The sequence below is a fragment of the Rhipicephalus sanguineus genome, chromosome 2, assembly GCF_013339695.2.
Source record: "Rhipicephalus sanguineus isolate Rsan-2018 chromosome 2, BIME_Rsan_1.4, whole genome shotgun sequence".
Classification (NCBI taxonomy): domain Eukaryota; kingdom Metazoa; phylum Arthropoda; class Arachnida; order Ixodida; family Ixodidae; genus Rhipicephalus; species Rhipicephalus sanguineus.
In genome coordinates, this window is record NC_051177.1 from 49,651,349 (window position 1) to 49,664,460 (window position 13,112).

The following is a 13,112-nucleotide window of genomic DNA, read 5'->3' on the forward strand; positions in this document are numbered from 1 at the left end:
ACAGTCTCATCAGCCAGACAACTAAGCGGAGAGGAGCATATTCCCAAGCACATACATTTAAGTATATACAGTAATTACACTGTACAGTACATAAAGCTTGGAAAAAGGAATCATACAGCCTGTTCTCGGGTTACGAAATTGTTGCCGTTTAGCGCGGTTTTAGATAGGGATAACTGACATTTAAGATATCGGTTGCCAAGTCTTTTTAATTATTGTGTCCCGCGATTATAGCTATTTTGTTGGAGTGGCGGCTGAAGCGGGGAAAATGGCCGTGGCAACTTCAACGAATGCCGGAACAAATTCAGAGAATTCTGAACGCCCAGCGGACACGTCCATTTTTTTAGACACATACACAAACTTAGTGAGGCTCATGTAATTGGGTTCCCTTTTACGAACATCCTGCTTTTTTTTATAACGCCATAAAGTACACCGAAACATCCTTGCAAGTTTCGTGATTCAGACAAGACCATATAGAAACCCTTCACCCATTGCCCTTTCTTTGATGACGAAATACAGACTGTGTTACTCTAGGCCAACTAAAAGATGGGACGTTCACAAAAAGAAATGTATGAGGCTCATAAACTTGCCTGTTGCCTCAACAGAAAATTTCTTAGAACCTCGTTGCGCAGCAGTTGATTGCGGCAGGGCTGTAAGGCCACCTGTGGTTACGCGGTGAAGATTCTTCCAGATTTCTTCTGCGCTTTTGTACTGGCAGAAATTCGTGCGATATCGTTAAACTCTCTGTTTTCTTATTCATGCCGCTAATCCAGCATCAAGAAATCTCCAGTAGCGAATCTCCAAGATACGACGTGTCATTCATACTGAAAGAAATCCATTATATGCCAGCGACGTTTCCTGCACACAAATGACTTTATCTTGCCCTTATTTCACCCACTGCTATCTGTGGTTTACCGCGTAGGAAATAATACTACCGCCTGAAGCATACTTTCAACACTGAAACTGTATTAAACGAGACCTCGCCGAAACGAATTACGCATACGTAAATCGTACTTTCACGCTTATAGATGGAATGTCAAGCAGCCCCCTACGAAGCAAATGTCGCTGCGCAAACGACACGAACTTAAAGAGAACACGTCTCCCTGAGGCTAAACGATAGAACTCACGCACCCCTAAGCGTCAAAACTGCCTAGCTCCCCCCAAACAACAATTGTGTACTCTACCGCTTCCCACTTGTTTGTTAAATCATTTTCCTTTCTCGCGTCTTTGTCAGTGGAACGACAGTATAGGAAAAACGAGAACAGTCGTCGCTTACGCAAGACTCACAAACACGTCTCCGTGGCGGAAGAGGGGAACGCAAGACGTTTCTGCAGCCAGTGTGAGAGGAAAAAAATAGAGAAAATATGAGTGCAGGAGGACAAGGGGAAGATGTGCAAGCGAATTCCTCGTCGCCAACCTCTTTCTCCTTGACCATTTCTTTTTTTTTCCCCTTTTTCTATATTTACTCGCGCCGAATCTCCCCCTTCCCCTCCTCTGTCGGGCGTACCACCCTTCCTTTACGCTTAATGTGTGTGTGCGTGTCTGGCGGTGTTGACGCTTCCGACGCTAACGCCGACGACGCCAGCCACCCCATTTCTTGGTATCTTTATTCGTTTTGTTTCCGCCCACGCTCATTTCGATCGTCGACCGAGCTCTCTCCCTTTTTCTTCCTACTTTACCCTTTGTTTGTGCGCAGTACACTCACACGCATGCCACTCTGCTTTCCCGCCACTTCCTCTTTTCTTTTTCTTCCCTTTCTTTCCGTTTTCGTCCCTGGCTGGGCGAATGATTAATGATCGCCCGAGTGATCGAACAGCGGGAAATGGGCTCTGCGCTGCACAGACGACGGAGGATCTCTCTTCCGCCAGGAACCGGCACCCCCTCCTCCTTTCCTTCCCTCTAGCACACTTTCATCCGAACAGCTCTATGCAGAACAGGAACCGGCCCCAAAAACAGCCAGCACACGAAGGCGGCAGGAACCGCACGCGCCAAAGAAATGAGGAACGAAAGCGAGGCGACCGGCGCGCCAACGAAAAGAAAGGCAAGGAGTTGCCCGCGAGCAGCAAAGGCACGCAGTCTACAGCGAGCCAGCCAGCGGATGGGGCGTTATGTGGGGACAGGAAAATACGTGGAAGGAGTCTCATATTAAGGCAAGAAAACGTGGCTCGGGGGCGGCAGTGGGAGTTGAGACTCCCAGTGTTTTTTTTTTACACTTTTTTTTTTCATGCGTCGGGAGCCGTTGATACCGGAGTGGGAATACATTAGGGAAAAGTAGTGCGCGAGCGTGAGTGGCGCAAGCGAGGAACGTGAAAACTGAGGTGATGTTTCTCGGGAGCAACGGGATCAGATTTTTTTTTTTTTTCTGGACAGAGGGCGGATGAAAGTGGTGAATATTTTCTTTCCCCGCCTTTATTTGACACGTCGTATTCAGCTTCACTCTCGCGACAGCGTAAATTACGGTGCCAAGTACTGGGAAACAAACAACCAAAATCTTCGCGGTTTCGTGGAATACAAACGCAACGTTAATCCACCGTACGCGTAAGTTCAAAAGCGTGAGCTCTAAAGAACAAGATACTCGTTGTATTGCATGAAAACGTAGTTGTTTATAACCGCTTCTAGACAGTTGCCTTTACATTTTTTAAGGAGTACGCATGAATTGTAGATACCGATGTCAGAGCCGTAGTGTAAGCCGAAAGAAGGAGAAAAATGGATGTGTTTTGGGCACCGCTTCGAAACTCTTAAGCGCGACACTTTCTTCGTATCGATTGTCACCAGAGAACTTGCTAGAAGGAACCCGGCTAGCACGAATTGATATCGTAACTACTACAACGTGCGCTTCAGTTATGCAGTGAACATCCGGATGTTATTTCTTGAAGGCTAACGCCGCTTTCACTGCTTGGCTCAGACCCCCCTTTTTACCTTCACGCGACAAGCACTGAAGGCGATGTGCAATAGCGCTACGAAACGTGTGACCGAGCTAGGATAAGCAGATATGCATACACGTGCTCAGGGTGACTGGAAGGTGTCCTGCTTCCTACTTTAACCTCTGCAGGTCTTCACTGGCGTGAGACGAGGATAACCGCCACAAACTTTCACGAATTTTTGCGTGTATGTGAAGAGATGTTCTCAATTTGTGTTGCATTTTGCTATATCTTCTGATTTTACTCTGTATAGTATTTCCATTATTTTAAAGATATCAAGTGATATAAGTATTAGCGTTTCTTCTGGACTGCATCCCTAGCTGCTGACTTTACGGTCCCCAGGTCCCCTCAAGCTGTTTTGTGGCGTTAGCTGCACTGGCCTAGCCGAGCCAGTTTCGCGTGGATCGTCAAGAGCCGTGCTGCGCATGTGCGAGGATCAGTGATGCCACACAGCTGGCGCATCGGAGCCGGCACTGCCGGCACCTCCCGCGCACTCCGCCGCTGCCGCGCGCGACTCGCTGCCGCCGGTCTGCGCTTCCCAGAGGAGTGCCGTCGCAGCCGAGGTAGACTTACTGGCGCCGGCACGTGCGCCCAGCTATTCGCCTTCGCTGTGCAGTCGCCGTCTGACACTGCGCTGGAGCCGCTTGATAGCGCCTCTGACTGGCGTTTGCCAGTGTGGTTTAGCCATGGAGAAGGAGAGCGCAAAAGCTGCTCAACGGCGCAGAAGAGCGGAGAAGCTTAACTCATAGGATCCCGAAGCAGTTGCCTGGCAAAATAAATATACATGTGCCACATAATATGTATACCATGTGTGTGTCATTGGAGCAGCAGTAAGCATGATAATCAAGCTCATCCTAGACAATCAGGAAAGCTAAGAACAATCACGTTAACCTTTGCTAACGCTACGTTATCCCGGCATAGCCAAGCCAAGCCACTGCAACATTTTTTGACAGCATTTTCCCTGGTGAAACCCCCAACGTTTTGCGTTGGAAATGAAGTTCAAAAGTTCAACTCGTATATTCCCCTACGCAAAGCTCGCGACATAACGCACGAGGTTAGAATTAATGCGAAACCCAAAATTAAGTGTTAGATTCAGTAAGAGCGCCTCCGAGTGGTGAACGCAGACATAACGCGAATTAAGATCTCAAGGCGTGGTGTCATACTGCCATTATTCCACAACCCACCGCACGCTTTTGAAATAGACCGGTCATGTCTATTCCGTTGTATTTAACTGCGTCTTCCAGCCGCAGAGGTGAACTGGCCGAAGTTGGGTATGTTCCTTGTTAACGGAAAGCGTGCTTCTCCTTGAACGAGAGTGCGAAAGGCGAAGCCATCACTAACATATTTCAGGTGCGCAAAGAGTGTTCGCGCGCAATTTGCTTACATATCCGTAAAACCTTCCGCAAAGGCTACGCGGCATAGCGTCGCTTATGTAACAGCATTATATAAGAACTTTATGTTGACTAAATTGTATTTATTATAAATTCATGAAGTGATGTCCCACCAGAGCAAACGATTATGATATAACAATTTTTGTGCGTGAGGAAAATATTCAGCAGCATTTAGGTCAGAAATAATGAAGTAATAATGAACAGAGTTCTAAGTTTTAGAGTAGCTATGTAGCATTCGGCTAGTCTCGAATGAAGCCTTCCCCTTTGCCTTTATAAAACAAAGAGACTCACTGAGTGGTCCACACAGCCCAAGACTAGCATAATGTGTTGCGGAAAACTCGCTCTGTCATTAGGCAGTTTTAGAATAGCGTACGCTAAGTTAGCGTTAGCGTTTGCGGCCCGCTATTTCCGTCACTTAAAGGGAGCCCGCAAGCGGTTAGCGTACGACGCATGCGCAGTTGCGCGAAAAGCCAACGCAAAGCTTTGCGTACGCTATTCTAAAACTGCCTATTGTTTGAAATAAAACATATGGATTTATCTGGCTCCGAATAGAAGTCCTTCTTGTCGTGAGGCACAAAACCAGGAGAGGGGAAAGGGAAGGAAGGGAGGTCAACAAGATGGACGTTTGGTTTAAAATGCTACGGAGAGGCAAAGGGGCTTGGTGTAAAAGAAAGAAAGAAAGAAAGAAAGAAAGAAAGAAAGAAAGAAAGAAAGAAAGAAAGAAAGAAGAAAGAAAGAAGAAAGAAAGAAAGAAAGAAAGAAAGAAAGAAAGAAAGAAAGAAAGAAAGAAAGAAAGAAAGAAAGAAAGAAAGAAAGAAAGAAAGAAAGAAAGAAAGAAAGAAAGAAAGAAAGAAAGGGAACAGGAGGGTCCGGCTGCATCAGGAAGTGTCCGTCATAACCACAGTCTTTGACAGAGATAAGTGTAATATTAGCGAGATAAGAACTAAAGAAATTCACACTAATAATAATAATAATAGTTTCTGGGATTATATATATGCCAAAACCACGACGTGATTATGAGAGACGCCGTTGAGGGGGACTCCGTATTAATTTCGACCTCCTGGATTTCTTTAACTTGCACCTGAATCTAAGCACACAGGTGTGTGCGGCTGCCGTGGCAAGGACTCGAGCCCGCGTCCTCGAGCGTAGAGTTACCCTAAGTAATTTAGTTACACTAAACCACAATGGATCCCTTTATGAAACACGATAAATGTATGTTTTGAGCGCCTTCTAGAGATTCAACGTTTCTTTGTTTTTCTGTTTATCTCTTTCTCTCACTGCTCGGGCAGGAAGGACTTGAAAGTTGAACAAGAAAGTCGAGGATAATAATGAACCTTTACTTTATGATGATAACGATAATTATGAATTCTCATTTTCAGGACACAGCGTTAGAAGAGGGCGTCAAGGACTCATTGCAAGTACATTAAAAGGCCATCGCAACATCTAACGCACGTAAACGGCGCGTACAGTTATTGATTTTCCTGAATTAAAGATAGCTGCGCCACTCAAATTTCAACGCGAATTCGTCGCCTGCGTTTATTTCGTAACACTTAGCCGATTGCGACGCTCACAAAATCGACGCGAAGCACATCCACGTCGCTCGTAAAGTCCCGCATCGCAATATTCCGGACGATTATCAAACAAGAAGCGTAATTTATTATTCCATTAGGAGACGTTCTCATTCGATAACTGTTTTTCGTAGTCGGCTTGTCAAAACAGTGCCCTCCCATCTTGGAGTGCTCCTCCGGTGCAGGGCACAGGAGACGCACCACACCCGTTCGGCGAGCGTGCCAGCGGCGGCGCTGAATGTTTGCCTCGAGCAGCACGGCGTTCGCGAACGGGCAAGCGAGCGAGCAAGGGCGGAAGGGGGGTTCTTGGGTTTCCGAAGTTAATGGATTCCAATCTGGAGAGCGTATTTCAGAGGCCACGGCGCGGGCGATGGAATATGGACAGCGAGAGGAAATGAGCGCGGCGCCGTAGCGGTGAAATAAATAATACAAAAAGGAGCGAGGAAGGAGAGGAAGCGGGGCAAGCCAGGCCATGCTCCCGAAGAGGCAAACGAGCTAGCCCGTCCCCGAATCAAGAGCGAAGGCTGGATGTTTTCGTAATTGCGTGCGAATCGCACCAGATGGCTCCAACTCCCGGCGCAGCTTCGCCGCTGTTTCGAACGTTTTTTGTCTTTCCTGGCGTGCTTGGCTTGTCTGCGCGCGTTTGTGTATCTGTTCGTGTAACGCGCTGCTGTGCCCCGAGAGCGTTAGCCTCGTAAAAGCGTCGTTCTGGTGCCGTAAGATGGGTGCATAAACGGTAAAAGCCGCGGGTGAAGCGACGGCTGCTGCAGCTTTAACGAGTAACGCGTGCGCTAAACTGAAGGACGCGCAACAAACGGCTGGTCACGGGAGGCTGTTTCCAACAAAGGATTAGCCAGGTGAGGGTGTCTCAATCAGGATGACCTGATATTTCGACAAGCGGCGACGGGGCATCGTTATTAAAGCCATGTCCCTTATAAGCCAACTGTCCCGGGCTTTTCTGCCTGTAACTGATGCCACCGTATTTTCGGACAGCTCACGCAAGGTGGTATAAACACAACGAATTGACTTGTATGTATACCCACTCCGCATCCTGCTCATTTGGCAGGAAGGAACGTAATAGCCCTGCTTGAACACCTGCTTGCAGGAGGTGAACAGTCTTGCAGCTTCAGTAAGACGCTGTGTGAAGGATTCGCTTCCCGCTGACACCGATATGCTGGTTGAATTTGCATATTATTCAAATGTATGGTTGATTAATATGCAAATCTAACGAGTATTTCATAACTTGTGGGAAGAGAATCCTTCGCATAACGTTTTATTGAAACTGCAGAACTGTTTACCTTCTGCAACAGGTGTTAAAGCAGAGCTATTACGTGTCTGCCTGGCAAGTGAGCAGGACACGGAGTGGGTGTACATATAAGTCCATTCGTTGTGTTAATGCCGTCTTGCGTGAGCTGTCCGGCAATACAGCTGCACTAAGCAGCAGAAGCTACCGACAGCAAAACCAGAGAGCGTCCAACTTTGGGCAGTCCGGTTGGTCGACGACGCAGCCAAGAGTCCAAGGTCTGGCCACCACCTGAGGAAGGTGAGCTCCGTTAGCGCTAGTCTACCTCCCCCCCCCCCCCCCCGCCCTCCCGCTTCCCTTGACCCCAGTAAAAAATACAAAATAAACTGTTGTCTCTCTCTTCTTCTGCAAATTATTTCAATATAATTACTTACGTTACACCATAGTAGAATTCGTCTTTGTAAAAGGCAGCCCTTGAATTGCTGACATGTTAGTTTTCTCTAAGGTTAGGGACGCGGTCAAGGGCTGTCACTAGCGGAGGATGTGACACCCCTTGACGACAAAAACGTTCTATTGATTGTATCCGGCCCCTTCGACACCACTTGGCGATATGCGCTATAAGAATATAAGTAAAGCTTTTACTCCGAGGATGACAGGACACCTTGGTCAAAGATGAATGCACCGAGAAAAACGATACTGTGGGCGTTCAAGGTCGTAACAATAAGAATATTCGTTACAGTGGTCACTGACCAAGAAAGAAAGAAAGAAAGAAAGAAAGAAAGAAAGAAAGAAAGAAAGAAAGAGGCGACAGCGTACGACGGGTGGAACAGTCGATGTCAATACTTTCTCACGGTACATGATTAAAACCTAAGCGCGACAAAATGCAATGGCGAAGACGTGCCCTTCAAACGCGAGTTTCCCAAAACAGCAAGAGAGAACGCCCGCTTAGGTGAGACAAAAGCATATAGCACGCGATAATGCCTCCTTCGCATAACCTATCGGCGCGCCATACCGTTCCACGCACGAGATAGCAGGCTTGCCGATTTGGGCTATAGCTGCCTCTATATCCGGGGCGCGCTAATAACACGGCCTATAACGCCAGGTAAAAACGCACCTCGTCATCGTTCATGCAACGAGTGCCCCAGGCATAACGAGGATAGAAGGCCAACTCGGAGTTTCTTTCCTCGGTCGAGCCTCTTCTTTGTTTTATCGTAGCTTTCCCGCGAGAGGAGCGCTGTGGCGAGAGTTTTTGGCGACGTGAACAGCGGCGATAAGCGCGGCCAATTATTCCAGAGATTGGTCTGCGTGATACGTCCTCCCCGCCACCGCGTCGCGCCTATAAGCATTTGCATATCGGCACGTCTTCGAATCCATCACGAGCGCATGCAACGGCGCATCCGCGCCATTTGGGGCGTCGCGCTCGCAAGAGACAAAAACGCGTGCGTCCTGCTGTACGCAGCAAGAGAACACACGCCTGCGCCAAGGCGTGTGCTTGTGTGACCGGGCTTTCGCACAGGGCCTGGGCAAACAAGAGTGTGTGTGAGTGTGTGTACTGGATGAAACGGGGGGGGGGGGGGGGGTGATGGGGGAAGTTGAACGCGACAAACGGCCGGTGACTGCTCGATAAACAAGGCCCGCTCGCGCTTCGACGCTACCGGCGCAACGGTGGGCGATGCGATGCGCGCTCCACGCGGACTTGTTGACTCACTTGTTTTTGTTGACGTCTCTCGCCAACGCGCCAGAAGCCGGAGGGAGCGGACGATGCCTAAACTGCGGCGATACTGCCAGGAGCTTAGAGCCGATGGGCCCGGAGCGCGAAAGAGTTCATGTTTATTCATAAAGCAGTTTGCGGGACGGCGTTGGGACCAAAGCCGCTTTTAGCGGCGCGCTTTGCGATCCCCTCCGGTGGCGCCCGATGATGCCGCAATGCGGCGCCGCGCAAATGGGAAGCGCACAGCGAAGTTTGGGAGAAAGAAAGCAGCATGAAGGTCTCGTGTATCGTTCTGTTTACAGGGTGGGAAAATGAGAGGAGGGTGTCAAAGTACTCCCGAGGAGGTGTCATAAGCAAACCCCGCGTGCGTGATACTCGGGAAGCAAAAGTTCTTGAACCCCTGCTTTGGAAGTAGGAGTTGAAAACTTCTGCGGGAAATCTATAGTCTCATATCATACGTTAAGTATGGAGGCCAACTTTTGCTGAGTCCCCGCGAACAGACGGAGCTTCATGCTCTCTACACCCATGCAGATGTACAGTGAAACCTCGGTGATACGATCACAGCTCATACGAATTTCGGGGTGATACGAATTTTTCGTTGGTCCCGGCCAAGGCCCATTAGTCTGCAATGCAATGGAGTACGGTTGTTGCGAACCAATTTTCACCCAGTGACGTTTGATACGAACGTATGCTACCGCACAGGTTCGAAGAGGTGCTGTCCGTGCTGGCCCGGAAGATGCGCCAAGCACGTGCGAGCGCGGGAACGCAAGCGTGGGCATGCGCGCCGCACCGCCAAATTGTCAGAATCACGGTGTCAGAAAAACACTTTTCTTACGGTCAGAATAAACCTTCAGAGACGCGTCACGGCCTCCGAGATTTTGTGCGCGAATCTTTAAAGCTCTTAAGTGTCTCCATGTGCCTTCGCGTTTAGATTACAGAGAATATTAGCGCCATGCTTCTTTTTCTAACGCGTCGACGCGGGCTCCTGTCGTTGTACTGTGTTTACACGTGCATGCCTCGTGCATCAGACATCCCATGAAAGGTCGACGAGGACCAAAAGAAGACCAGGACGGTCTTTGCAAAGGAGTCACGCCTCACAGTGTCAACATGCGCGACCGTTGAGGTCGCACTTGTGCGGGCATGGCCGTAAATATCACAAAAACATCCCCAACACCTCCGCGATAACAAAATCATAACACAAGACCGTGGATCTGTAATTTTGTGGCCTTGATCTATCGCGTCAAAGCGCTTCTTTCGTTACTTTTTCTGCAGTACTCCGGTGTCATGCAAAAAAAAAAAAAACATACTAAAATTTTAAAGGGGCTACTGCTGTCGCGGGTCACAACGCACCTGGTTCATTAATTAAATACGCGCGTATGGGCCATATATTTATGAGTGCTGGTATGATTGCCGACATCTAAAAACTTAACTGACAATCATTCAGGGTTCTTGCGGATGTTGCTGCGGCCCTGAAAAACAATAAATGAAAATGTACGCCGACTTGCTTTTGTCGCATGCTAATTTTCCATGCTTTCTGCTGATACGAATTTTGGATGATATGAATATTTTTGGTGGTCCCATGAGATTCGTATCACCGAGGTTTCACTGTATTCGACAAACATCTACCTCGACGTGTACATTAACCCCACAAGTTAGAGCTGTTACCGTGTCCGTTTCCTCTATGTGTAATCAGTCAGTTTGCTGTATACCATTCACGAGTAAGCTTTAAAGCGTAGAATGTTCTTATCTACACCATTTCGAGAAGAACGAGGTATCTGCCGCACGGTTTCATGAAATGGATGACGCCACCTAGTCTTATTTCGGAGCCATCCACTGCGTTGGCTGGGCTAAAACGAATTAATTACGGCGGGCCGAAGAGAGAGAAGACAGCTTTGCACAAGTTCTCGAGTAACAAAGAACCCTTCCAAAGAAAGAATCCGTCACCCGCATGTTCCCGGCCATCAGAAGACGACGATAAGCACACAAAATTGAACAAAAAGAACAAACAAACTAAAACAACCAGAACAACGGGGCAGTTTTTCAAGCACGGGAATTTGCGAACCACCATGCAGCAGCAGTAGCATCTGTGATTCTGGCCACAGGAGGGGTGCCTGGGAACAACGGGGTCGCTTGGCAAGCAAGGGTCGCGTGGGAAGACGCGCTCCTTCTGCGAGGGGGCTCCTGCATATACGGCGATCTCCTTTGATTAACTGTTGGCGCCGCTAATTAGATTCCCGCACCGCCCACCGAGCTGGGACCAGCGCTCGCGCTGCTATGCGTGCCGCCCAGTCTAGCGATACAACGCGCTCGTCTCACCGAGCGTCGGCGATGGTACAAAAGCGCAAGCCAGGTAGCTAAAGCGCGCGTAAAAGAATGAGAAACGCCGAGCGTCCATAATGTCCGGACGTTGCTCGCTTTGCTCACACGGCTGTGCTCGTCGTAAACGGCAAGCTTTTAGGCCTCGCCTCGTGCGAACCTGAACGTCGTTCCCGTGAGCTATGGATGACCCGTTATAAGACGTCGTTCACTTCGCGATGTGGCGCGACAGCCTGCGCGCATGCGCCGGTGCGCCGCTTGCTGAAAAGCAGCCGATATGGCTACCTGCTGCGCCCGTTTGATCTGTAGATATAGACGAAGTATAAGCGAAAGGAAGCGTCAGTCGTTGACCCATACGGTTCACTGCTGAGGTGCGACTGGAAAATGTTGCGCGCGCATATTGATTTAAGCACATGCGCTTGGGACTCACAGTGTGGGAGCACGTCGACTTCGTGGGTTTGCCAAATTGTAACACTGCCCCCACTGTGAGACTGTCAGAGGCTGCGATAGTGCTGTGCCTTTATGTGCAATTTAGTTGTGTGTTTTTTTCACACCATTTCTTTTTGTCTTTGTGCTCCAATGACTTCCATACTGTGCTGAACAGCAAGCAGTAGCAATATTTTGCTAATTTACTGTCTCTCCCGTTTCGATCAAGTGTTCGGAAGCTGCTGATCATGGTCTTGTGCTGGAAGGAGAACCACTTCACCAGTGCTTAGCCGAAATGCCGTCCAAGATATCTACGTTATGGAACAAATGGCTTATTCATCTAGACTGTCGATAATGCCCAACCATCCGTATAATACTGTGTGGGTGCAGTTGCCACTTGCAACTACTGAATCGCTTATTCGTCAGCCTGTCTATCAAGGAAGCAGTACTAAGAGGTACTCATGGGACGAGCAGAAGCACTTCGTGCTGTTATGGTCCTCGACTGCTGACCCGAAAGTCGCGGGTTTGAATCCCGGCTGCGGCGGCTGCATTTTCGATGGAGGCGAAAATGTTTGAGGCTCGTGTACTTAGATTTGGGTGCACGTTGAAGAACCCCAGGTGGTCGAAATTTCCGGAGCCCTCCACTATGGCGTCCCTCATAGTCATATTGTGGTTTTAGGACGTTAAACCCCACATATTATTATTATTATTATTATTATTATTATTATTATTATTATTATTATTATTATTATTATTATTATTATTATTATTATTATTATTATTATTATTATTATTATTATGAGAACTTCGCGCTATTCGGCATTGGCTGTGGGAAGGCGTAAGTGTTAATCTAGAAAGCATTGGAATTGGAATGCGAGCGCATAAAGGGCCATGGCATAGAAGGACAGAAATACGGAAGTAAGGACGTAAGCCATGGGTACCGATATGAAGCAAAATGTCAGAGACCACGCAAACTTCATGAAAAGTGCAGAAAACAGACAAACCTTTCTTCTCGGATTCTTGTCTGCTGTGACGCTCTGGGTCCATGTCCGGCGACGGAACACGTTCTGTAAAAAGAATAAAGGGCGTACTCGTGTACAAAAGCGACGTTGAGGACTCGACAAGCCGATTTGATCAATATTATCCCAGTTACCAGGTTCTCAACAAGTTACTTCACGGCACTCTCTTTCGAATACCAAACGTAGTTGTTAAATACTTGCGTTTGTATGTTCACGTAACATACTTCCTGTCCTGAACTCTTCGCTTTGAGTTGCGTCCTAGCCGTCTCGCTCATGCTCTAAATCTGTCTTATGTACACTAGCGCTTCTTTTGCGTGTGTGCCTGCGACTGTGAGCGCAAGTGGGCACGTGTGTGTATCTATTATGTGACACATTAAGAAATCTGTGACATTATGTATTATGTGACAAATAAGAAATTATGTGACACATTAAGAACTGTGTGCACGTAGGCACGCAATTTTTTTTTACACCTAAATACGTACGACTTACAATATAGATAAGGTTTTTTTTTTCCCCTTCT

The 13,112-nt window shown here is 48.1% G+C and overlaps 1 protein-coding gene across 1 annotated transcript in view; it reads right to left on the reverse strand.

Annotated features, from left to right (window-relative positions):
• The window catches only part of LOC119382911 (dachshund homolog 2), a 254,606-nt gene that overhangs the window by 12,089 nt on the left and 229,405 nt on the right, over positions 1-13,112 (reverse strand). Inside the window, exon 11 of the mRNA XM_037650822.2 lies at positions 12,578-12,640. Coding sequence (XP_037506750.1) covers positions 12,578-12,640 — 63 coding nt within the window. The remainder of the gene's footprint in view (positions 1-12,577; positions 12,641-13,112) is intronic.